This window comes from Sorex araneus, chromosome X, assembly GCF_027595985.1.
Source record: "Sorex araneus isolate mSorAra2 chromosome X, mSorAra2.pri, whole genome shotgun sequence".
NCBI classification, from domain to species: domain Eukaryota; kingdom Metazoa; phylum Chordata; class Mammalia; order Eulipotyphla; family Soricidae; genus Sorex; species Sorex araneus.
The window spans coordinates 172,991,667-173,019,185 of NC_073313.1; the positions used below are offsets into that span (position 1 = coordinate 172,991,667).

The 27,519-nt window shown below is 42.5% G+C and overlaps 1 protein-coding gene across 1 annotated transcript in view; it reads left to right on the forward strand.

The window, feature by feature from the left end:
- The window catches only part of TMEM163 (transmembrane protein 163), a 245,271-nt gene that overhangs the window by 125,720 nt on the left and 92,032 nt on the right, over nt 1-27,519 (forward strand). Inside the window, 2 exon segments of the mRNA XM_004616529.2 lie at nt 20,357-20,400; nt 21,987-22,078. Coding sequence (XP_004616586.2) covers nt 20,357-20,400; nt 21,987-22,078 — 136 coding nt within the window.

The following is a 27,519-nucleotide window of genomic DNA, read 5'->3' on the forward strand; positions in this document are numbered from 1 at the left end:
TGCATGGTGTCAGGTCAAAGCCTAAGTCCATTCTTTTGCATGTGGTTGTCCAGTTGTGCCAGCACCATTTGTTGAAGAGACTTTTCTTGCTCCACTTCATATATCTTGCTCCCTTATCAAAGATTAGATGATCATACATTTGGGGTTGTGTGTAGGGATATTCCGCTCTGTTCCATTGGTCTTCAACTCTGCCTTTGTTCCAGTACCATGCTGTTTTAATTGTTACCACCCTGTAGTAGAGTTTAAGGTTGGGGAGGGTGATGCCTTCCATCATCTTTTTCCCAAGAATTGTTTTAGCTATCCGTGGGCATTTATTGTTCCATATAAATTTCAGGATTGCTTGATCCGTTTCTTTGAAGAATGCCATGGGTATCCTTATAGGGATCGCGTTAAATCTGTATAATGCTTTGGGGAGTATTGCCATTTTGACAATGTTTATTCTCCCTATCCATGAGCAGGGGATATGTTTCCATTTCCTCATGTCCTCTTTTATTTCATGGAGTAGCGTTTTATAGTTTTCTTTGTAAAGGTCCTTTACTTCTTTAGTTAAGCTGATTCCAAGGTATTTGATTTTCTGGGGTACGATTGTGAACGGGATTGCTTTTTTCATGTCCCTTTCCTCTGTCTCATTGTTTGCATATGGGAAGGCCATGGATTTTTGGGTATGGATTTTATAGTTTGCGAATTTACTGTACAGGTTAATTGTTTCTAAGAGTTTCTTACTAGACCTTTTAGGCTTCTCTAGGTATAGTATCATATCGTCTGCGAATAGTGAGAGCTTGATTTCTTCCTTTCCTATCTGAATCCCCTTAATATCTTTTTCTTGCCTGATGGCTATTGCTAATACTTCCAGTACTATATCAAAGAGAAGTGGTGAGAGTGGGCATCCTTGTCTTGTCCCCGATCTTAGATGAAAGGCCCTTAGTTTTTCCCCATTGGTGATAATGCTTGCAATAGGTTCCTGGTAGCTGGCTTTGACTATCTTAAGGAAGTTCCTCCAAAACCCATTTTGGTGAGAGTTTTTATCATGAATGGGTGTTGGATCTTGTCAAATGCTTTCTCTGCATCTATTGATATGATCATATGGTTTTTATCTTTACTTTTGTTGATATGCTGGATTTTGTTGATTGATTTCCGAATGTTAAACCATCCTTGCATCCCCGAGATGAATTCCACTTGGTCATGGTGTATGATCTTTTTGATGAGTTGTTGGATTCTATATGCTAGTATTTTGTTGAGGATCTTCGCATCGGTGTTCATCAAGGATATTGGTCTGTAGTTTTCTTTGTTAGTGGTGTCTTTGTTTGCTTTTGGTATTAGGGAGATATATGCCTCGTAGAAACTGTTTGGAAGGGTTCCTGTCTTTTCAATTTCCTGGAAAAGCTTGAGGAGAACTGGCAACAAGTCTTCTTTAAATGTTTGGAAGAATTCGCCAGTGAATCATCTGGACCTGGGCTTTTGTTTTTGGGGAGACTTTTGATTACGGTTTCGATTTCCTTGATATTTATGGGCCTATTCAGGTATTTCACGTCTTCTTGGTTCAGACTTGGGAGATTGTAGGAGTCAAGGAATTCGTCCATTTCTTTTAGGTTCTCTTGTTTTGTGGCATACAGACTTTCGAAGTAGTCTCTGATGATCCTTTGAATCTCCTTAGTTTCTGTTGTGATGTCCTCCTTTTCATTTCTGATTCGGTTTATTAGGGTTTTCTCTCTTTCTTTCTTTGTGAGTCTTGCTAGCGGTTTATCAGTCTTATTTATTATCTCGAAGAACCAGCTCTTTGTTTCATTGATCTTTCGGATTGTTTTTCGGGTTTCCATATCGTTAATTTCTGCTCTAAGTTTTATTATTTCTTTCTTTCGATCTGGTTTGGGTTCCTTTGCTGGTCCTCTTCTAAGATCTTGAGCTGCAAAGTCAAGCTATCTATATAGGCCCTTTCTTCCTTTCTGAGGAAGGCTTGCAGAGCTATAAATTTTCCCCTTAACACAGCTTTAGCTGCGTCCCTTAAGTTCTGGTAGCTTGTGTCTTCATTCTCATTTGTTTTGAGGTATCTCTTGATTTCTTCCTTGATTTCCTTCGTGACTCACTCGTTGTTCAATAGTGAGTTGTTTAATTTCCAAGTGTTTGATTTGGTTCTCCGCGTCTGTGCGTGATTAACTTCCATCTTCAGTGTATCATGGTCTGAAAAGATAGTTGATACAATTTCTATCTTCCCGATTCTATTAAGGTATAATTTGTGGCCCAGAACGTGGTCTATTTTGGAAAACGTTCCCTGTGCCGTGGAAAAGAATGTGTATTCTTTCTTTTTGGGGTGTATAGCCCTGTATAGGTCTATTAGCCCTGTCTCCTCCATTTCTTCCTTCAGAGCCATCGTTTCCTTGCTGAGTGTTGTTCTTGTCGATCTATCCAGAGGTGATAAAGCAGTGTTGAAGTCTCCAACTACTATCGTGGTGCTAGTTATGTCCTCCTTAAATTCTGTTAGGAGTTCTTTTAAGTATTTAGCTGGTCTTTCATTAGGTGCATATACGTTTAATAGTGTGATTTCTTCCTGTTGTACATATCCCTTGATGAATAGAAAATGACCTTCGCTGTCCCTTCTGTTCTTTTTCATCCTGAAATCTATGCTATCGGATACTAGTATGGCCACCCCTGCTTTTTTTTTTTTTTGAGGGAGCTGTTTGCTTGCAGGATTGTTTTCCATCCTTTGATTTTGAGTCTGTGTTTGTTCTGACTATTCAGATGTGTTTCTTGTAGTCAGCAGAAAGTTGGGTTTAGTTTCCGAATCCATTTTGCCACTCTGTGCCTCTTGATTGTGCATTTAGACCGTTAACATTAAGAGAAATTATTATCATGGGATTTTGTGTCATTTTTCTGTAGGGTTTGTTGTTCTTATAGGTCTTTTTCCTTGTCTTATAGTAGCCCTTTGAGTCCTTCTTTTAAATTTGGTCTTGAGTCTATGAAGTTCCTGAGCTGTTGCTTGTCTGTGAAATAGTGTATGGTTCCTTCAAGTTTAACTGAGAGTTTAGCTGGGTAGAGTATTCTTGGTGAGGCATTCATTTCATTAAGTTTTTTCACTATATCCCACCATTTTCTTCGGGCTTGGAGGGTTTCTTCTGATAGGTATGCTGTGAATCTAAGGGGTGCTCCTTTGTATATGATCTCCTTCTTTGATCTTGCTGCTTGCAGTATTGTGTCTCTATCCACGGCATCCATCATTCTGACTATATGCCTTGGGGATTTTCTATTTGGGTCCCTTTTAGCTGGCACCCTTCGGACTCCTTGGATCTGGATGTCCATATTTTCTAGCTCTGGAATTTTTTAGCAATGATGTCTTTAATAGTGTTTTTTTCATTGGGATTGGTTCCGTGTGGTTCCGGCACTCCCATGATTCTTATGTTGTTTCTCCTGAGGTCATCCCCTAGGACTCTAATTCACTCTAGAGCCATTTTGAGGTCTTTTGCCATTATTTGTTGTTCCCTACATGCTGTATGATCTTTTTGATGAGTTGTTGGATTCTATATGCTAGTATTTGTTGAGGATCTTCACATCGGTGTTCATCAAGGATATTGGTCTATAGTTTTCTTTGTTAGTGGTGTCTTTGCTTTTGGTATTAGGGAGATATGTGCCTCATAGAAACTGTTTGGAAGGGTTTTTGTCTTTTCAATTTCCTGGAAAAGCTTGAGGAGAACTGGCAACAAGTCTTCTTTAAATGTTTAGAAGAATTCGCCAGTGAATCGTCTGGACCTGGGCTTTTGTTTTTGGGGAGACTTTTGATTACGGTTTCTATTTCCTTGATATTTATGGGCCTATTCAGGTACTTCAAGATTCTTGGTTCAGTCTTGGGAGATTGTAGGAATCAAGGAATTCGTCCATTTCTTTTAGGTTCTCTTGTTTTGTGGCATACAGACTTTCAAAGTAGTCTCTGATGATTGTGAGGTGAACTTCTTTGGAAGATATGTGTGTGAACTATTTTGCTTTCCAGCTTTCTTACCCTTTTTATGCTGATGGCAGGAATTGAATGCAGGGCTTTACACATACAGGACAAGTGCTTTACTGCTGAGTCACCTCCCTGGCCTTAAGCAGACACATTTGGAGTCTGGGGCTGGGGAACTCAATGTTCATCTCCATAGGAATCTGGGTCCTTGGTGCTGGTTCTAGCTGTGCCCTGTAATTGGGAGGAAGTCCCAGTTCTCACTGTAATGCAAGGAATGAAGTTTTGGTGCTGTGCAGAATGAGGTAATAGCAGACCTGCCCTTCCTGTTCTTAAAGAAGTCTACTTGCAAAGATGGTCCTTGGGTGTCATGTGACAACTTGGCCCTCACACAATTCTCTCAGCTGATATTAAACCTGGAACGAGTGGCTTAACAAGTCTAACTTGTTTGGATAAATAGTGTGGTTGTATGTTGAACACCTGCTCACCTTCTGGGAGTCTGGAATTTTGGTGCATGTGTGACAGAAGGTACTTGTACTTATGTGACAAGCTCTGATCAGGTGCCTGGGTGCTGTGTTTCTGACAGGCTTCCCGGTATGCAACACTTCACATGTGTTGTCACAACTTGTTGCTAGTTGTGACTAGCATGGCCTCTGTGACTTTCTGGGAGAGGACTATGGCAAGCTTGTGCCTGATTTTTTTCTGCGCTTCACATCACAGCACTTTTACCCTTTGAAGAGTTTGCTTTGTATCCCTTGGCTGTATCCCTTACCCATGATTGTAGTTTACAGTGGTTCCTGGGAGGCCCTCTGTTCAGTCACCTAGCCTGCGGTGGTATTGGCATAGGTGCTCAAAAACACTCAGTATATGTGGAGTTCTTAAACTTTATTTGTAAAATTTATTTCAATACCTTATGTTCCCCCTCCCTTGATTTGGTACTAAGAAGCTTGAGAAGGCGGAAAATGTGCATGGACTAGCAAAATTCCTCTTGTTCTGTGATCAAACCAGAGCCCATCTGACCATAAGGTGTGTTTTGTTGGAACCAGAGAGCTAGCATAGGGTTAAGGTACTTGCCTTGCATGCTACTGAATTGAGTTTGATTTTCAGCAACCCATGTGGTTCCCCAAATATCACCAGGAGTCATCCATAGATGCAGAGTTAGGAGGAAGTTCCTTGCCCCCCAAAACACTATGTGCTGTTCATTATAAAAAAAAAAGAAAAAGTGAAAAAGGTCAGTGCAAAATCAGAAAAGAAGCAATGTCCTCTAGCCATTATTCATTTAGCAGGATACTTTGCTTATTGGTGTGTCCTTCTGTGTTATTGCTTTGAATATAATTAGGTTCTTAAGACTGATAGTTAAGATAATTTGAGGGAAGCTGATAGTTTGAAGAAATCCTTGTATGATTCAATTCCTAATTTTTCTTTGAGACGATGCCAACATGAATGTGCTGGGGGTGAGAGGTAGTGTGAGTCTTGGCATGGAATGTTCTGATTAACAGATGTATATGTATGTTGCAATGTAGATATTTATGATTGAGTTTCAGGCGTTTTGACACCAGGCCTTTCACCAGTATCCACTACCCTTCACTGTTGTCCTCAGTTTCCCTCCCTTGTTCTGTCAGTTTGGTGGTAGTAGAGAGGTATCTTTGAGAAACAACTCTGAGTACAGAAATAGAACAAGCTCTTATTTTATTGAGTAATTATTATAATAAAGTTTGATTTGAACCAGGGTCTGGGGCTTCTATTAAGGCTAAAATATCAGCCTTGCTTTCATGGGTGAAAGGTATTTCCCTTACGGGGTGGTCAGGGAGCCTGCACTTATGTATGCAGTTCTCTAATGCTCCTTTGAGTGAACTCTGCAGTTCTGGGCCCAGAGATGGAGCAGTGATCAAATGTGCCTTCCATGCAAAGGAGAGGCTTGGAGTTAGAACTCTGGCACCACCTGTATGTGCTAAGGCCATCCCAGTAGCTTTGCTCTTCGGGATTGCTGTTGTGTGATCTCCAGTCCATCACAGCAGGTGTGTGAGAGTCCCAAACTGGGGCTTGGGGTGGACTCCCCAATGAACACCTTGAATGAAAATATGTGAGTGCCACAGCCTGTAGTTTTGGGCAAGCACTGCCACCAGAAAGTGCAGACACCACATAGTTGTGGCTAAGTGTTAAAGCAGCACGATCAGATGCATGACTCCCCTTCAGGTGTACCATAGCCAATTGTGTGAGCAACACAACCAAGTATGCACACAGTCCTTATCAATGTAACAACAAAACCATAAGGAAGAAAAAGGGATGAGGACTTCGCAGTTATATTTTAGTTGATCCCTAATTCTTAGTAGAGGAGAGAAAGAAGCTGCTTGGTTCAAGATGAGTGGGGGAGGGTAGATCAGTAATAAAGAGATTATTTGCCTTGCACAATGGCTGATCTGGGTTTGATCCCTGGCATCTCATATGGTGCCCTGAGTCTGCCAGGATTGATCCCTGATCACAGAGCCAGGAGTAAGCCTGGGGCACCATGTGGTATGGCCCAAAACCAAAAAAAAAAAAAAGAGAGAGAGAGAGAGAGAGGGAGAGAGAGAGAGAGAGATGCCCTCACCATGACAGAGTTTAGGAAAGTTAAATTCATGTCTGCGACCCTGTTATGAGTTACTTTTCGGAACTAAGTGGAAATAGAGCTGATCCTGTCAGGGAAGAATTTATTTGTTATGGGAGCAAGAAAAACCATGACTCCATGTTTTTATTTTCTTTGGAGACATCAAAATAAATTTATCTTTGATTTATAACCCAGTATTACAAGGAGATTATTCAGGATCCTGTAAAATGTCAAAAAATCTATGAAATCTTATTTGAGCATAGCCTAGGTTATTTGTATCAGAATTATCAACTGCATTGAGTCTTTGACATAGCAACATCTTTAGAGAGTCTAAGAGTTAACTTTGGTGGACTGTATATTTTTGTTGTTTTATTTTTGGGGTGGAATCATACCCAGCGATGCTCAGGGTCACCCCTGACTCTACACACAGGAATCACTGCTGGCAGTGCTTAAGGGACCATATGGGATACCAAGGATTGAACTCAAGTTGGCTGCAAGCAAGGCAAGGACCCTACCTATTGTACTATCATTCCAGGCTACCAGGCTGCATTTTCTGTTTGCTCTTGGACTGACTCCAAGATTTCTCTAATGAAGTTTCATTAACCTTGTGATGAATTAGGTAATGTTTTTTCTTTGCTGTTATGTTCTTACTATGAAATGCTCAAAGTGCATGTGTAGTGAATGCATTTGCTGACTTAGAAATCAAACTTTCCTTTATTTTTGTTTCTACCTCTTTTCTTTACTTTTGTTTCTATCTCTTTCTGTCCTATGACTTCTCATGCTCAATGTTAGTAAAAGAAGGAGATACTTTACTCAAACATAATCTGGGCCACCCTAAATAAATCAGTTAACACATAAGTGAGCCATGTTTCTTGAATGATACAACTTTCTCCTGTTAGAAACCTTACTTAGGTCTAGATTAATTTTTTACTGATAATGTTATAGTGGGTACAGGTGCTCAGGTTCTTATACTCAAGTAGCCAGAATCAAAAGCTAGGGTTGGAGACTGGATGGTCAAATTCAGAGATTTTATTAAAGAGAAGGGAAAGAAAGGGAAAACACAGCAGGTAAGCTTCCAGGTTATATGAAAGGTCTTCTTCAGCAAGATTCCAGAGGAAGTCAGGAATCCTTCCCCTTTTATACCTTTTTAACAAAGTCGGGGGTGGGGGGAGTGTGAGTACTTTAAATTGAGTTTAAAACAGATGTGCTAACAAAATAGGGATTAGGATGGTGAGATGATTATCTTTTGGTATCTGGTCATCTAGGTTATTCAAGCTATTATGCATATTTTCTGGGCCCACCCTTATGATATTCCTTTACTAGTAGTCTTTTCCTTGGGCCATATTCCTCATCTGTTTGTCCCTATAAATAAGAGTGCTAAGAATATGCTATTAATTTCAGATTTGATTAGAGCCACAGCTTAGTTATAGTTGTATTTTGTGTATATTTTGTGTGAGGTAGGCTCAGTGGCCCAGCACCACTTATTGAAAAGCTCTTTCTTTACCCTGGCATAATTCAGGAGTATCTTTGTTACAAAATAGTATCACTGTATCACTGTCATCCCATTGATCATCAATTTGCACGAGTGGGCTCAGTAACATCTCCATTTATCCTAGCCCTGAGATTTTAGTAGCCTCTTTTTACTCGTCCTTCCCAATGGTGCCCCATTAGATGCTTTTTCAGGGTCAGGGGAATGAGACCCATCATTGTTATTGTTTTTGGCATATGAATACACCACAGGGAGCTTGCCAGGCTCTACCTTGTGGGCAGGAAACTCTCAGTAGCTTGCCAGGTTCACCAAAGAGAACCAGGCTATATGATGTTGCACTGGCACAGATGCCTCCATGTGCTTCTGGGAGCTTGGTTTTAGAGTCTTTGAATGTTGGCCATTGTTGGGATTTCACGGGGGCCGGGGCAGTTTGCGGGTGTCGCTGCCCAGCTACTGGAAAATGGGGGGTCTGGGTGGAGGAGGTCTAGACCTGGCGATGCACAGGGGTTACTCCTGGCTCTGCACTCAAGAATTACTCCTGACAGTGCTCAGGGGACCATATGGGATGCTGGGAATCGTGCCCTGGTCAGCTTCGTGCAAGGCAAACGCCCTATCCTCTGTGCTATTGCTCCAGCCTCAGGACAAGTTCTTGAGCACTATCGGGCGTGACCCCCAAACAAAACAAAAACAAACAAATCGAAACAACAGCAAAAGCCCCACAGAACAGTACAGCAAGTAGGGCACTTGCCTTGCATGTGGCTCACCTGGTTTCGATTTTCAGCACCCCATATGGTTCTGCAAACCCCACCAGGAGTAACTTTTGAGCACAGAGCCAGAAGAGAACCCTGAGCACAGCTGGGCATGGCCAAAAAACAAGAACAAAAATAAAATTGAAAAATCTTACAATTTTAATTGTGGGTATTGAATCTTCCCATCCTTTCACTTGTCATATCCTTTCACTTGACATATCCTTTCACATGTTTAGTTTCAGTGTTTCTCAGTAATGTTGTGCTGTTCTGCTAGGTAGAGGTCGTACACATTTTCATTCTTTTGTCCTGCTTATGGGCTGGAGCGATAGCACAGCAGTTGGGCTTTCACCTTTCACGAGGCCAACCCCTGCTCGATTCCTCCGCCCCTCTCAGAGAGCCTGGCAAATTACCGAGAATATGGAGCCTGCACGGCAGAACCTGGCAAGCTACCCGTGGCATATCGGATATGCCAAAAACAGTAACAATAAGTCTCTCAATGAGAGACGTTACTGGTGCCTGCTTGAACAAATCAATGTCCTGCTTATTTTATATTATTATGCTTTAGAAAGAAGATCATTTCAGGCCACTCAACACCTCTATTGCAAACCACAACACCTAATCAGAGAGAGAGAACAAAAGGGAATTCCCTGCCATAGTGGCAGGGTGGGGTGGGGGGAGACGGGTCTGGGGAGGGGGGGAGGGATGTTGGGTTTACGGGTGGTGGAGAATGGGCACTGGTGAAGGGATGAGTTATTGAACTTTGTATGGGGGAAGCATGAGCACAAAGATGTATGGATCTGTAACTGTACCCTCACGATGACTCTCTAATTAAAAATAAACTAAAAAAAAAAGAAGATCATTTCAAAAATTGTGTATGATTACTTTTTATGTCAAATCTAAAAATAATTCCTATATGTATATTGGGTAGGTGACCTTGTTGAATCCACTTCTTAATTCTCATAGTTTCTTTGTTCTGTCTGCATTCACTAGTAGCTCATTGCTCTAATAATTGGAGCTTTATGAGAAACAGGATCATGAAGGGGGCATCATTCGGTGTTAATTGGAGTCTTAATCTTAGGGTGCTTTACATTTGGTCTCAGTATTCCCACGGGCTTCTTTGAGGAGGCTGTCTGGCCAACAGTGGGACTTTTTCTCTTCACCAAGATGCCATTGGTTGTCTGATGGCCTCATTTGTGTTCCAGGGGCTTTGTGAGCAATTACTCCTCTCCTGTCCAGAGTGTGGAAAACGGAGAAGGGGGTGAGAGTTGGTGGTGCAGCTCATCATGAAGCATGCTCTTGCATGCAAAGTGTGATTGTTTGATTGTTTGGGTTATTGATGACTGTGCTGCCATCAACTATAGAAAACTGAGCTTTGAAGAAGATTTCCTGGAAGTCTGTTATTGGCTCTGCAGTTTTCCTCACTCAAAAGCCACTTTTCATGCTTGCTAGCTATTCTCTATGGAGTTTGGGGCAGGCCATTTCCCAGTTTCTTTAATTGCTGTATTATTTTCTCGGTTTTCCAAGCTTCTTGTTGCTTTGGTGGATTTTGTGGAGAAGAGCCTTAGAGAGAGGATGGGAAAGGCCTCTACTGTGTCATGTGTAACATTCATTTTCTGACCTGGAATGTCAATCTTTTAATGACTTCGATTCAGTGCAACTGAGCATGTATTTATTCAGCATTTCTCTAAGTACCAAATGTTCTCTGTGTTTTTCTCTGCCCCACTCTATATACTATTGCTAGTTTGATTTTGAACATTCCTTTAGTAGTTCTCCGAATGAAGATCAATCACATCGTATTCTGGCAATCTTTACCTTGGGTGACAGCATCCACGTTATCGCTAGACCTACCTACTTGTCTTTGGAATTGGTCAGTGTTTCTGTCACTGTCACTGTCACTGTCATCCCGTTGCTCATCGATTTGCTCGAGCGGGCACCAGTAACGTCTCCATTGTGAGACGTGTTTTTACTATTTTTGCCATATCGAATACATCATGGGTAGCTTGCCAGGCTCTACCGTGAAGGCGAGATACTCTCAGTAGCTTGCCGGGCTCTCCGAGAGGGGAGGAGGAATTGAACGCATGCCGGCTGCATGCAAGGCAAATGCCCTACCCGCTGTGCTATCGCTCCGGCCCCCAGTGTTTCTAGCATAAGTTTATCATTACATGTTCAATAAAAACCAGATATTAATATTGGGGTTTAGAGATTTCTCAAGCATTTAATGAACAAAAAGCTTTTGTGGAGTACCAGCTTTGATCTTTTATAGGTGCTTTGATAAGTTGTGGGGATAGAAAGTTGAATATGCACAAGTCCCTTATTGCTGGTTTTGATAGCTTGTTGGGAGAAAGCTGGAGTTTGGTAAAAGGTGAGGGCAGGGATGAGAGTGTGTGTCAGTGGTAGAGCACCTGCCTTGCATGAGTGATGCCCTGGGCTTGATCCCCTGCACTCAAAAGAAAAAGAGGGTAGCACAGGCAGGGGAACTTTTGCTGGAGGAGAGACACTGAGACAAGTGAAGAACTGATAATGAGGTCAGGGATGTGATTCAGGTGGTAGAGCTCAAGGTCCTGGATTCTATCCCCAGCACCTCACAACCCACCTATCACTGCCAGATGAGGTCCCCACAATAATGAAACAACAATGAAACAAACCAACAACCACAGTGGGTTGAAAATGAGAGTCCCAGTTCGAATTCTCAGTAACCATATTCAGCACAGAAGACAAAAGACACACACAAGGCAAACTCAGGGCCCTACTGGGCAGAATCCCCCCATCTCCATTTCTACTCAAAGGATGCTTTATTTACTAGGAAAAAGCAACAGCATTCTGTGATTGAAGGATAGTTAAAATTTTCCAAGATATACTTCATTATATCCATGGGCTGCATCCCCAGTTCGACCCAATAGTGAGTACAGAATAGATGCTCAATGAGCATTTGTTTATTCATAAAGAATGACTAGTGAGCTCAGACTGTGCGTCTGGACAGGGTGGGTGTGTTAGCGCAGAAATGGAGCTATTCTGGAACTTATGGGTGCTTGAGGATGGCAGGAAACATTTGCATATTAAACTCAGATGCTGAAGAAGTTAAAAGTGTATTGTACAGTTGAAGTAGGTAGATCTGGGTCTTTTTCCAATGTCCAGGCCTCTTACCCGTGTATGATACCTACGTTCTTTTGTTTTCCGTGTTCTTTCCTCCACCCCACAATGTCCAGTCTTGTCCCAACACTGTCCTCTATTTGGTGCTTGCTTTCCTAGCCTGAAATATGCAGCAGGAGTCCTGTCACCTATGTCACTTGCTTGGGCATACTGCTCTGTAACGGGGCCTCTCTGGGACTACACACTAGCAGTGGTGAGGGCATGAAGCCAGCAGGTTCCCATGGCCCTCCAAACCCAGGGCTGGCCCTATCCCAGTCGTCTTGGTTTACTTACTCCCAGGTTACACTACTTACTCCCAGCTCTGTGCTCAGGGATCACTCCTGATGGGGGACTATATGTGGGGAGTGACCCAGGTTGGCCACTGTTAGGAAAACATCTTAACCCCTGTACTATCTCTCTGGCCTCTAGATATAATTTTTTTACAGAGATAAACATTTCAAGCTTCTTGTTAGATTTATGAAGTCTCCCAGTTTTTAAAGTTATTTTATTTATTTATGAATGTTTTGGATTGTGGGGCCACACTTGATGGTGCTCAGGGCCTACTCTTGTCTCTGTGCTCAGGGATCGCTCTTTGTAGGACTTGGGGGACCGTATATGTTGCTGGCTATTGAATCTGGGTTGGCCTTGTGCAAGGCAAGTGCCATACTTACTATACTGCCATTTCTTTTTTTTTTTTTTGCTTTTTGGGTCACACCTGGCGATGCACAGGGGTTACTCCTGGCTCTGTACTCAGGAATTACCCCTGGCCATGCTCGGGGGACCATATGGGATGCTGGGATTTGAACCCGGGTCGGCCACGTGCAAGGCAAACGCCCTACCGCTGTGCTATCTCTCCAGCCCCAAATACTGCCATTTCTTAAATCATTTCTATTTGGACCCTCTTGGCTTCAACTCTTCTGCTGAGGTTGCCTAAAGCCTGAGAGTCTTGGTCTTAGGATGTTGGGGATTAACCCTGGTGGGCCAAGAGCAAGGCAAGCACCCTACCTGCTTTCCTATCTTTCTGGCCCTTGAAAGTTATTTTAAATTCTAACATTTAAGTAATATTGTGTAAGCCAAACAAAAACTGCTGGATTTCTTTGCTGAGGTAGCTCTTCTGCAAATTCTCATTCAAGAGATAAATGGTGACACACTAGAGCTGAGGATGATTGTTCAAGGGGCCACATTGTAGTTCTGTTGATTTCCTTTTCAAAATTTGCTTCTCCCTCCTTGTTGATGACTTAATTCAGCAGCCATGTACTTTGCTGAGTGTCTGTATGTCTGTGGTAGTGCAGTGGGGGTGAGGGAGTGGTATATGTGAGAGAGAGACACACACACAGAGGAAGAAAATGCTCTGAAATTATTGGAGGTTTTGTTGAAGTGATTTAGAACATAAATTATTTCTTCAATTTTGTTGTTTTAAGGCTACACCTGAAGGTGCTCAGGGGTTACTTCTGGCTCTGTGCTCAGGGATCACTCTTGGTAGGGCTCAGGGGACCATATGTGGTGCAGGACATTGAAGCTGGGTGGCCCCATGCAAGAACAGTGCCCTTTCTGCTGTACTGTCATTTCTTAATTTCCTTTTGCACCCTTTTTGCTTCACCTCTTCTGCCTAGGTTACTGCAAGCCGCAGTCTGAAGGCAGAGAGGATGTCAAGATGGGTTCTCAAGCTGGGTTAGTGACAAGAGCTGGGTGTGGGCAAGGATGTTGCCAGGCATCTGAGTGACAGAGGTGATCTAATTAAAGTGGGATTGATTTATTAACAGAGCTTTACTGGTCACATAATTTAGCAGCTAGGAGGTGTCATGGGGCCTGGGGTATTGCTAAAGAGTGCTAAGGCTCAAGATAATTATGGCCTGACTTTGGCAAGAGTGACAGATGGGTCCTTATTGTGGCTGTAAATTTAGCCTGCAATTGAAATGGCATTCTTTGTTTAAGGTTGTTGAGGGGCCCTCGGCAGAGACCCTCCGTTGTCTTGCTGCCACCCTCATCTGTGCATTTCCAATGTGCTTTGTCTGAGCCTCTCCAACCCTCCCTCAAAGCCTGCTGCTTGTTCAGCTGCATGATTTGCATTTGGCTTTCCTTGGACAATGGGTTGCCTGGTCCACTTCATTTTCCAGCTGTCTTTCTGTTTGAATTTGAGTTTCCAGTTGACATGCTTTCTGGGGTGTGTGTGACTCAGCTACAGAAGTTCTGGTCTTGAACCAGTCCTGTATAAATATTGATTTAAAACTTCTGTTGTCTGCACACTTCTGGGAGGGTAACATTGAGTACCTTCCTTGACATGTGAATGAAAGTAGAGTTTAGCACGAGGCAAGCCTGAGCCAGAGGCTTTTAGGTCCTCAGAGGCCTGAGTGATGTTCTGTGTGCAATCCACACTCTGGGTTGCCCAGCCCTTCCCAGTTCCTTCCTGAACTTTTTGCAGGGGTGGGTGGAGGGAACCATTAATAATTCATTCCTGTAGCTGATTTGGTCAGAGGGAAATGGATTTCAGAAAAGTGGACATAATAAAGACATGTATGACAGTGTGCTTTCCTGCTAGCCCGCAAGTATTCAGGAATTCTCACTGCTATGTGCTGCCCACAGGTGTAATAAATTTTGTTTCTGCTATTGATTTTAGATTTTGGCTGTATTTTAATGATCTCTGTAATCCTCTTCTCCCCAAATAAAATGCATTTATTTTTCTCATTTGTTTTTGTTTGTTTGTTTATTTTTAGGGTTATATTCAGTGATGCTCAGGGCTTACTACTGGCTCTGCACTCAGGAATTACTCCTGGTAGTGTTCAGGGTACTATAGGGGATACTGAGGATCAAACCCTGGTTGGCCACATGCAAGGGCAAGTGCTCTACCTGCCGTATAATTGCTCCGGCCCTGGATTACTTTCTCTTATTTGAATGACCATATTTTAAGCTTGTTTAAAATTGTGGAAAATGTAAAAAACTAGAAAGGAAAGCAATCTCTCCAGTGACCACACCCATTGTTTTTAATGCACTTTTTATAAAAAGCATGATTAGGGGCTAGAGAGTTAATACAAGGGTAAGGTACTTACCTTCCATGTGGTCAATCCTGGTTCAATCCTCTGGCCCCCCAAATGGTCTCCTGAGCACCACTGGGAATGAACCCTGTACAGAACCAGGAGTAAGCCATGAGCATGACCTGGTGTGACCACAAAAGCAAATGAATAATTATGATTATATTATAAAGCTATTAATACACTTATACAATTTTAGATATCTCCTTTTTCTACTTCAGTTTTTCTTGGATATTAAAGAAGCGTGGTAGCTCATAGAACTTTCCTCTTGCTCCCTTTTGCTTCAGACAAAATGGCATCACAGTAGCTTGTTGCCCTAGTTCGGAGCCTTTGCACTGACACTCCCTCCCCCCAGTTTCTGGAAGTGCCTTCAGCAGACTGCACGACTTACTCCTGTACTTCTTCTGAGTCTTAACCCAAATGTCACCCTTCTCAGTAGGACCTCTTTGACTGTCTTCTTCTGTGTGTCTGTATATAACTAGACCCCCAGACCCAGGCCTGATTTGCCCCAGGGCCTCCCATCTGGTGGCATCAACATGGCATCTGCCTATTATCAATATTGTCTTTCTAGAATAAAGCAAGATAAACATTAACCTACAGTATTCTTTTTTAAATTTTATTTTTATAAGGTAGTTCACAATATTTGATTACATTTAATATTTGAACACCAGTGCCACCACCATTACACCTTCCCACCACTATATTTCAAATGTTTCCATCACAAACCCCAAACCCTGCCCCCAAGCAGAACTGAAATCATTTATTTTGTAATGTTTGCTGAAAAAACTGCTGAAAATGCTCCACAAATTTTTTTAGAGGAAAGTGTGTGAAGATTGTTGGATTTCACTCAGGGACCATGAAGCCCTTCTATAAGATATTACAAACATGTTTTAAAGATTGAGCCTTGTGTGCTTTTATATATATGTATACACACAAATATATATATACACATATATATGCCATAAAAATATATTTCCCTCTAAGATTGGTTGTCTTACCCATCAAACGTGGTGCATGACTCTTGGAATATGAGTGGTATGAGGTATAAGATGTACAGGAATAGGTTCACTCAGCCAGAGCATGTGGCCAGCAGCTGTGAACATGGCGGTGGTTAAATTCTGACGGTTTTTGCCTGCTGGAGCTGGGTCCCTTGGGGCAGGGAGAGGCCTCACCTGCCCCCCTCTGGGGAGCCCCTAATGAGACAGCTTGGTGTGGGGTTCAGAGGCAGAGCTATGGCATGTCATTTTATGCTTTCTTCCTTGATTATGGCCATTGGTAAGGTTATCTGACGCCAGCCAGAGGTGACTTTAACCTACAGTATTTTTTGTAAACAAAAGTAGCACATAGATTTTCTTTTTTGGACCATAATTTCATCACCACCCTACTGCTGGATATTAAGACTATGTTCAGGTTTTGCAGTTCTAAATCATGTGAACCTACTAAGTATATTTAGTGTTTCTTCATTTCTTGTACACATTGAAAGAGAATTTTAGGCATCACAGATGAACTGATTAAGGTGGAATTGCATGGGCTAGAGCAATAGCACAGTGGGTAGGGTGTTTGCCTTGCACGCAGCCAACCCGGGTTCGATTCCCAGTATTCCATATGGTCCCCTGAACACCGCCAGGGGTAATTCCTGAGTGCAGAGCCAGGAGTAACCCCTGTGCATCGCTGGGTGTGACCCAAACAGGAAAAAAAAAGGTGCATTGCATTAAATTCATGTAGCTGCAGGTGATGTAAACTCAACTCCACTGACTCATGCAAATTAAAGGAAATCATTGATGGACAGACTTGGGGAATGCAGACGTGGATTTCTGATGGGTTCCAGAGATTCCATCTGTGTCCTGTGTCATCCTGGGTCTTTAGTATTGGTTTCTTTTATTTTGGTTTTGTTCTGAGGCAGCCTTTGCCCATTTAGGGCAGAATTGCTACTGCTGGTTTTCATGCGGCCAACTTGCCACCCCCCCATCCCTCCACAGCCAAGTTCAAGGGCTTCAGTTACAAGTGAAGAAGACAAGTTCTAAAGGTGAGGAATAGAAGCATTTCTGAAAATGCTTCTAAGAAATTGGGGTAGCAGAGTTCTCTGGATGAATGTGGAGACTGCTGACAGTCAGGAACTCCCCTCACAGACTCCACATGGTGGGAAGGGTTGGGGTAGGTTGGGCTAAGAGAGACTTCCTTCCTTCCTCGATGAAGAGCAGCATTCCTGGGTGAGCTCTGCTGCACAGAACCTAATTTCTTGACTCTCTGTTGTCCTTCCGAATTTGCAGCACAATTGTCTGAGATCAAAAAGGGTCCTTGTTTGCTGTCAGCTGTTGAACTTGCCTTAAAGATACCCAGAAACTTTTGTTGATCGCTTTCAGCTACTCTTGGTCATACATACATGAAGCTCTAAGGTTGCCACCCTGTCCCCTTTGCTTTGATGGGTCATCTAGCACTAGGTCTGCTATTCTCTAGATGACTCCATGCCTAGGAGGATGATGGGGTGTGGGGGGAGAAGAAGTTGGAATGATCTGAGGAACTCCCCCTCCCCCCTACTGCCAACACACACACACACACACACACACACACACACACAGTTTGCCCTCTTTCTATGGGAACAGGGAGGCTCTTCAAAAGGATCCAGATTGTGCCACTAAGTCCCTTGTCGCAGAATCAGGATAAATCTTTTCAGTTATGAGTCAAAGAAAATCAAATTCGGACTGTACCCTTTCAGCAATGGCTGCCCTCTGTCATTCAGTCCACTTGGAAAGCTGCCCGAGACACGGCCCCTGCCTTAGTGCACTCTGGAGTCCCTTCACGGTTCCTGACATTTTTCTTCCTTTTCATTTCACCAGGGAAATTAGTTCAAGCCAGTTTATAAGTACTTAATGCATGCTCATCTTTGTTAAGGACTCGGTTAACTAGGAGTCCTTTGACTACCCATTTCCTTGATGCATGGGGCATAGAACACTATTAAGATTGCACTTGTGCTTGAAGTTATTCATCCATTGGGCAGACTTAACACATCTACATGAGCAAAACTTTTTTTTAAGAGTGTTTAAATCATGGGCATGGGCCCCGTTGACTTCGAGCAAACTCCACCAGTCCATGGCCATCTTCAGGCTGTGAGACATGAGTCCCATGGTTCTCAGCGAAATCTGTAATCCAGTGAACAGAGTTCTGGATAACTATCAGAATCTATTTAAAGTTGTGGTTTACTGCTTGGGAAGCAGAGACTTTCCATTTTCTTCCCTTCTGTGAGCCCGAGGCCTGTAGTCAGGCAGAGACTGGCCTTGCAGCTTTCTGCTTGTTGTACATATTGAATCTCTTTACAGGATGTTAACTGCATGAAAAAGCTTTCCAATACTGATAAAGAAGTAATACACAAAAAGCATACAATTGTGATATTCTGAAAACAGGTTTTTAAGAGAAAATGATACCTGTTTGACCAAATTATATGCAATTTTGGTAAGCTTTCTTAGAATTATTGGGCATAAGCTCTTACTATCAGACAGGCCCTGTGCCTTCCAGGACATCTTTTCATCTAGGGGGATTATGCCAGGAATCTGCCTGTGTTCTATACACCTGCCAACTTAACTATGAGTTGAGTTGTTGGGGATGTCCAGAGCCTATTTCATGTTGCCCACGGGAGTACATACATGTAGCTGGCTTTGTCCTCTGCATACCCATAAAAGCAACCATGAGGATAATTGGAGCTGTGCCTATCAGAAACAAAAGCCAGGAGTTGAATGAAGTGCATCTTCCCTCCCTGACGGCCTGAGGATGGGACCTTGATTGATTGAATGTCAGAGAGGGACAGGTACTTTAGGGAGCGGTTTTCTGCTGTGTTTCCCTGCTGCTGACCTTTTTCCTGCTTGCTTTACAGAGGTCAGATGCCCTTGAGGCCAGGGATAGGGCCATGAAGCAACATATAGTTGTCCATGGCCCATTCCTAGGCCTTGTGGTGAAGACAGAAGGGACATATAGAGACCTGAGAGGGAGTCCAAGTAGGCATTGAGACATCGATGGCCAATGCTACACAGATTACTCTACCAGTGAGCACTGTGCCCAGAGCAGTCTGCTTCAGAGCCTTTCCAACCCACAGGCTTCATTGCTTGTTGAAAGGAGGACATTGTAGGGCCACAGTGATAGGACAGTGGGTAAGGTGCTTACTTTGCATGCAGTTGACCCTGGTTTGATCTCTGGTATCCTTTATGATCATTGAACCCCCAGAAATGATCCCTGAGCACAGAGATAGAAGTAAGCCTTGAAAACTTCTGGGTGGGCTCAAAAAACAAAAACAAAAATGCTTAATAAAAACATTTTTTGAAAAATAAAGGTCCACATGTATTTGCTAAAGATGGTTTTTGTTCAGAAGTTGGCCTTATTTAGTAAGATTGAGAGCAGTTTTTGAATCTGGACATTAGCACTGTAGCACTATTGTCCCATTGTTCACCAATTTGCTCGAGCAGGCACCAGTAACGTCTCCATTGTGAGACTTGTTGTTACTGTTTTTGGCATATCAAATATGTCACGGGGAGCTTGCCAGGCTCTGCCGTTTGGGTGGGATACTCTCAGTAGCTTGCTGGGCTTTCTAAGTGGGATGGAGGAATCAAACCTGGTTCAGCCACATGCAAGGCCTGCTGTGCTATCACTCCAGTCCAATCTGGGCATTATTTTGGCATAAAGTAGATCTCGAGTGGGCAAAATTGGCCCCCCCGCTGACCTGCCTGCCCACAACAGTTTTTTGTTTTAGAAAATATGTTGTAATTATAGCCTAGAAACATCTGCCATGCTACCTAATACAATGTTATATTTTTCTAAACAATCTTATTTATTATTTTTGGCTTCAGTGGCTACATTGGTGTTGTTCAAGGCTTATTCCTGGCTCTGTGCTGAAGGATAGCTCCAGGCAGACTTGGGGGACCACGTGGAGTGTTCGGGATCCAACCCAGGTCTGGCGTATGCAAGGAATGCAACTTACTCACTGCTTACTTCAGTTTTTACTGAAGTCAACAGTGCATTGAAAGTTCTGATGGACGAGAGCTTGTTTAAAACTAGTTTATAGTTGTTCTCATTAAGTACCTTATTCTGGGGATAATTTGAATGGTTGTACTTGCAACTTCAGAATTTTAATAAGGTTTTTAGCTCTCCATTCCCAGTTGCTAAGTTCCCCAAATTCTCAGCGGTCCATTGACTAACATTTATTCAAAAGCAGCCCCTTGGTGGCTCCAGGACATGCTGGGCAGTAACCAGGTGTGGGTGGACTTTTGATTCTCTCTCCTACGTCCTTTCCATTTTCTCATTCACAAATTTTGCAAGTATCGTTTTTAAATTGTTATTCTCTTTGAACCTTTCCATCACTGTTAGAAAAAAACTCATCAGGAGATGAATATATACACCAATGAGAGAAAAATATCTGAGGTCTTAAAATATTCTGAATAATATTTTCTTTCTTTTTAGCTGTCTCCGTTATGAGGTACAGCGCCTCTGCTTTTGGGTTTGCAGTAAGTAACAAAAATCTTTCTTTATGAGGTTGTGCACGTTTATTCTGAGCCTGGGTGTCCTGTTGGGCTCACTCTTCAGAGGGTCGTTAGCAGATGAGAGCTTGGAGGACAGACACCTCTTATGGAAATGGCATACACCAAAAAATGACAGTTTCCTAGATGTCATGGACACTAATTCTTAAGAACAGACTAGGGATACCACATGTTCCATGAGCAGATGAGAGGAGGTTTGAAGGATTTGTTTGATTCTCCCCCACTTAAGTCTGTAGGTTTGAAATGGGTACACTATTGGAGTGAAACATTTGGTGATTCAGAGGTACTGGGAGTTAACATTGGGGTTTTTGTTAACATTGAAGATTAGTCCAGGGGTAACTTGAGTTCTTAACCTGCTTTCTGTTGGGATGTGATATGAGAACCTTGGCCTCAGCAATTTTATAGGCTGAGCATGTGGAAAAATTGAGAGAAGGGATAAAGTCCCCCACCCTCTCCCACACACACACCTGGACTGCTTGTTTAGAAATTGGTCATTGCAGGGGCTCTAGTGATAATACAGCAGGTGGGGTGTTTGCCTTGCATGCAGCCGACCCGAGTTCAATCCCCAGCATCCCATACGGTCCCCCAAACACCACCAGGAGTAACTCCTGAGTACAGAGCCAGGAGTAACCCCTGAGCATTGCTGGGTCTGACCCAAAAATTAAAAAAAAAAGAAATTGGTCATTGCAGTAACACAGAGAGCGCCTTTAAAAGTATCTTGAACTCAAGTATATGTTCAAGTTTCCAAATCTATTTCTTTCCTTGGTTGTGAAAGTAGAATATTTTGGGGTATTGTAGATAGTCTTCAGAATCTCTTGAAAGACAGAGAAGAATGTCACATCCATCTCTCCCCCCACTAACCACAGCAGACAAATACTTCCCTCCTTTTCATCTTCCCTCCTTTCCTATTTTATTTCTGTGTCTCCTGTCCCTTTCACCCATACTCAAACAGAACCGTGAGTTTTATATACAGTTTCAAATAATTGCATATCCCTCAGAGTCCTTATGTGCCACAGTCCCTATATACCCTATGTACTTCAGACCTAGACCCCAGGTAGAAGAGTTCTGCTGAGAGCCAAATCACAAAAGTCTTTACCCCAAATCTTTAGCTTGGGATATGCGGGGAAATAGTGAAATTGACTTGCCTGCCATAAAGAATCTAATTAATTCCCTTATGTCAGAACTGTATAATCCCCCTCCATATTTCCAGAGAGATGGGAATCAGATGGGACTAACCACCCTTACCTTTGTCACCTTCCTACCCCATCCACCCCCATACACACATATACTAGACTGAGGTTTTTCTGTCAGTGTGAGGTACATGGAGGGACCATGACACTGCCTGCCACTGGGACAGCATGTGGGTCACCCAGCCTCCAAATTCCCAGGATATGCTATGATGGTGGTGAGGGGTTTGAATCCTGATGAGGAAAAGCCTCTTTCCCTCCATGTCTCTCATCCCGAGATTCCAATCACAGCCTATTTGCCTGTGTGTCCATAGTCATGTCCCATTCACTCTGGAAAGCCACTAATACTGTGTCTTCTTCTTCTAGTTTGATGCCATCCTTGATGTCCTGTCATCGGCGATTGTGCTGTGGCGTTACAGCAATGCGGCCGCTGTACATTCTGCCCATAGGGAGTACATGTAAGTGGATTTATGTCTTTTTCCAGACAGCAGAGCCCTTGCACACAAAGACCATGTCATTTATCTGTCAGCACTGCTTTCCCTGCAGCTTTGGTCCCAGTTGCTTTGAGACTAACTAGTAAGACCACCCAGGTGATGTCTCTCTTGGAACTTTCAGAGACATAGGATGCCCTGTTTTAATTCTCCTTGGTTTTGGCTCTTGAGTGTGGACTGAATATTAGGTTGCTCGTTTATTGGTCTTACTCATCTTTCCATCCATTAATTCATCCTTATGCACATTTGCCCAAACATTATCCCATTTATCCTCTTATATGTCTTCTCATCAAGTTATGGGAAATTTTAGTCCCTTGAATTTTCATGCTTTTTTCTTTTCACTTAAGAAAGATGAATATATAATAAGATAAGAGCCAGAAGGATCGCTGCATGGCTTGGAAGCAGGCCTCACATGCTGGGGGAAAAGGAAACTGGAATAGAGAAGGCACCACTAAATGAATAATGCTTGGAAAGCTCTCTTGGGATGGGAGATGCGTATTGAAAGTAGACTATAGAGCAAACATGATGGCCACTTACTACCTGTACTGCAAATCATAACACCCAGAAGGGTAGAGAGAGTAAAAGGGAATGTCCTTGCCACAGAGATGGGGGGGTTGGGAGGGCTACTGTGAACATTGGTGGTGGAGAATGGGCACTGGTGGAGGGATGGGTACTTGATCATTGTATGAATGAAATGTAATCACAAAAGTTTGTAAATCTGTAACTATACTTCATGGTGATTCATTAAAAGTTTTTAAAAAATTTTAAAAAAGAAAGATGAATGCATCAGTGTAATTTGCAGAAGACACCAGAGGGCACGGAAATGACAGTGCTTATCTATCATTTCTTTCTGTACTACTTGCCCCAATTTGTCATATCCCAGGGGTGATGATTTTTGTCTCTCAGGGATTGTCATTGTGACTATATAAAATGTGTCTTTACCAACTCCATTCTCTTTATTCCATTTGTAATCCACAGATGATAGCAGCATAGTTTCCAGGGTCCAGTTAGTTGGCTTTGCCACTTTCTAGCTCTGTGGTGGGGATAGCTAACTGCTACTCACTGCTCAGTGCTTTTTTTTTCTCATCTCTAGGAGGAAAAGTAGAAAAACCAATCCATTTACATGGGATTCTTATGATAATTATGAGTGAAATTTATCTCATAATCTATTGTGAAATAATTACCACATTATATGCACAATATTAGCGATCTATACTAATGTTATTAGTATAGAGAAGTATTTGGATGGAGTTTAGTAAACCTCAGAAGTTATCAGTACTAATGTTTTATCTAGGTCTTGGTTTTGGGGCCACACCTGGTACTCAGGGGCTACTCCCAGCTCTTCTCAGGGGTTGTTCTTGGTGGTGCTTAGGGAATGTGATGCTGGATCTCTAACCCCAGTCTTCCACATATAAAACATGACCTCTAGCTCTTGATGCAATCTCCCAGACTCCAGTGTTAATTTTGAATAGCGTTTCCCTAAGACTGATCCACCTCTGTCATTGGGACAAGATTGTTACCTCAGCTTTGTAACGTTTGGACTGCTAGCTACAAAAAGAGCAGGTGCCCTGTAGCTCTGATTCGTGATGATGCCCAGATAGAAGTAACTCTCAATGGATGGTGCATCACCTTCAAACTTAGCAGTGTTAGATATTTCTTTGCTGCTGCTTACATATTAGTGTGACAATGACTCAATTACATATCTGAAATTATTTGTACCAAATAGAAAACTTTGGAAATATGATGTCAGTACTGATTTGTGGATGAGAACAAAAGTTAGCTTTATTTTTTGTTATTTTTAGGTAGAGCATCTGAATTTATTTATTTGTTTGTTTGTTTGGGGCTGTGCCTGGCAGTGCTAAAGGCTTACTCCTAGTTCTGCACTCAGAGATCACTTCTAGTAGTACTCAGAGGACCATATGTGATGTTGGGAATTGAACTTGGGCCAACTGCATGCAAAGCAAGTGCTATACCTATTGTACTGTCTCTCTTGTATGCACCAAACATTTTAATTAGTAAAATGGTTTTACACAATGGGACTATCTTAAACTAAGAAGCTTCTATACCTCAAAAGATACAGTGACCAGAATACAAAAACAGTCTACAGAATGGGAAAGGATATTCACCCAATACCCATTGGATAAGGGGTTGATATCAAGGATTTACAAGGCACTGGTTAAACTCCACAAGAAGAAAACATCCAACCCCATCAGAAAATGGGGAGATGAAATAAACAGAAACTTTCTCAAGGAAGAAATCCGAATGGCTAAAAGACACATGAGAAAATGCTCCTCATCACTAATCATCAGGGAGATGCAGATCAAAACAATAATGAGATGCCATATCACACCACAGAGACTGGCCCACATCCAAAAGAACAAAAGTGACCGGTGTTGGTGCGGATATGGGAAGAAAGGAACTCTCCTTCACTGCTGGTGGGAATGCCGGCTGGTTCAGCCCTTTTGGAAAACAGTATGGACGCTTCTCAAAAAATTAAAAATTGAGGTCCCATTTGGCCCAGCAATACCACTTGTGGAAATACATCCCAGAGATGCAAAAAAAGTATAGTAAAAGTGACATCTGCACCTATATGTCCATTGCAGCACTGTTCACAATAGCCAGAATCTGGAAAAAACCCGAGTGCCCGAGAACAGATGACTGCCTAAAGAAACTTTGGTGCATCTACACAATGGAATACTATGCAACTGTTAGAAAAGATGAAGTCATGAAATTTGCATATAGGTGGATCAACATGGAAAGTATCATGTTAAGTGAAATGAGTCAGAAAGAGAGGGACAGACACAGAAAGATTGCACTTATTTGTGGAATATAAAGTAACAGAAAGGGAGACTAACACCCAAGAATAGTAGAGCTAAGTATCAAGAGGAGTACTCCACAGCTTGGAAGCTGACCTCACATGCTAGGTGAAGAAGCAGCTCTGATAGAGAAGGGATCACCAAGCAAAGGGTGGTAGGTGGGCCCATTAGGGATGGGAGATACAGGCTGAAAATAGACTATGGACCTAACAAGATGCCTACTTAATACCTCTGTAGCAAATCACAGCACCCAAAAAGAGAGAGCGAGCAAATGGGAATGCCCTGCCACAGAGGCAGGGCGGGATGAAGGGGGACAGAGTGGGGGTAATGAGAGGGATGCTGGGACCATTGGTAGTGGAGAATGGGCAGTGGTGGAGGGGTGGGTACTCGATCTTTGTATGACTGAAACAAACATGAAAACCTGCAAGTCTGTAACTCACTGCGGAATTGCTTGGCTAATTCCCAGATGGGGTTTACGTGACAATGCCAATGAATTCATTTGGAGATTCTTAATCTAGGGATTAAAATGACACGCACAATCCTTTGTATTGCTGGCTTTCATTTAAGGTTTTAATCTCTGGTCCATCCCATGTAAATTAAAAATTCATGAAATCACTGCCAGCTGAGAAATTGATGTTTGCATATTAATGAGCATGAATGAATTTTGAGAGGCAGAGCTAAAATAAAAACCGTTGGTTTTAGTGAGCAACTGAAGAACAATATTTGGTAGAATAAAGAAATGCTAACTTGACCCTCTGTTAATTCCTCTAATTTTCCTAATTTGACTCTAGAAATCCTCAGAATGAGTCTTCAACTTAGACTTCCCGGTGGAGAGGACAGACATTCTCTTTCACTTTGCCTCCTGAGTGCAAATGAGACAGAACTGACAGGGTCGCTGATGCTGAGGAAGAAAGCATCACCCAGCACTAACCCATCCTCTATTTGTTTCACACTTTTCTTTTGTTGTGATAAAAGCACAACATTAAATTTACCATCGAAACCATTTCAATAGAAATAAGCACATTTACATTACTGGTAACAGATTTTCTTTCGTTTAGTAAAACTAAAACTGATATTTATCTAACAATCCCTGTTTCCCTTCTTCCCCCATCCCTTCGCTACCTACTGTCTACTTTTTATTTTCATGAATTTGACTGTTATTGTACCTCATGCAAGCAGAGGTATGATACAGCATATATATTCTTTTGTGACTAGCTAGTTCCACTTAGCATAATGTCCCTCAAGACTCATCTATATTGTAGCATGTATCAGAATTTTCTTTCCTTTCTAGAGTGGGTAATATTTCACTATATACATGTAACCAATTTGATTTATTAATTTATCTACTGATAAATATTGGATTGTTTCCTTACTTCAGCTAATGTGAATCGTGATTCTTTAAGCCTGGGTGCACAAATACCTCTTCAGGATTCCATGTTTTGTTCTTTTGGATATATATCCAGAAGTGGGATTGTTGGGTTATAAATTTAAATATTAAATTTAAGTTTTTGAGATACTCCTATTTAATTTTCCATGGATTTCTCTTTTCCTACAAATCCATTGTTTACCTTGGAAAGTTCTAAATTTGATTAGTCACCTTGTCATAGTGGGACTACCTGGGTGGAGAAGGCAGACCACTAGGTTCATTGCGGGGAGGGGGATGGGGTTCAGCAGGTGAACATGGTAGAAGGTGGGTAAGGGAGGTGAATTTCTTTTCAGGGGAGAAATTCTAGGAATATACCAGAATATCTGAACTGGGGAAGGAAGGATGGGAATGGCAAGACTAGTAAATTATCACCATGGGTTGGAAGTCTTGCTTAGCTAGACAGATGTTGGAATAGGCACTCATCTGAGAGCAAGGTGTTAAAACGTAGAATTTCACAGGTAGTACATGCCCTGATGTATAGTCAGGATGGAAATGGGTGGCTGAAATAGGGTGAGGACAAAGATTAGAGAAATGTCAGAGGCCGGGAGTTGGCCAGATGCTCTACCCAGTGAAATGTTTGCGGAACTCGGGGAGAAGCTGTGGGCAGTGAAGCGGTGCTCTTGCAGTCGGTGTGTGAAGGAGAGGTATGCTCCTGTGGTCTGGGGGAGGTGATTGGAGATAGGGGGTGCGTTAGCCTGCGGGAAACTGGGAGGTTTGGGCAGACAACTGGAGAACTGGACTATAATTCAGGAGGAAGAACAGCTTTGATGATGTGATAAGAGAAAAGATGCTGCTCTACTCCGGCAGGGAGAGAAGCAGCTTCCTTGAGGAATAAACCGTTATTAGAGCAAGGAGTGAGGGACAGAATGAGGAAAGGGTTTGGGGATGTGGAAATGGGCAGTTAGAGGGAGGTTAGAGGGAACCACACAGAGGACACAGACAGTGATTAGAAAGGTGAGAAACTAGCTGTCCTGGTAACCTGAGTCTGCTATGAGGCTGCTTAAAATGATAAATCACCTGGGAATGGTGACTATACAGCAGGAAGGGTGCGTGTCTGTCATGTGCCCAACCCTGGTTGGTTTTCTGGCATCACATGGTCCCCTCAGCATCACCAGCGCACTTCTGGGGTGGTCCGGGGAATCCCTGGCACCACAAGGGCAAGGAAG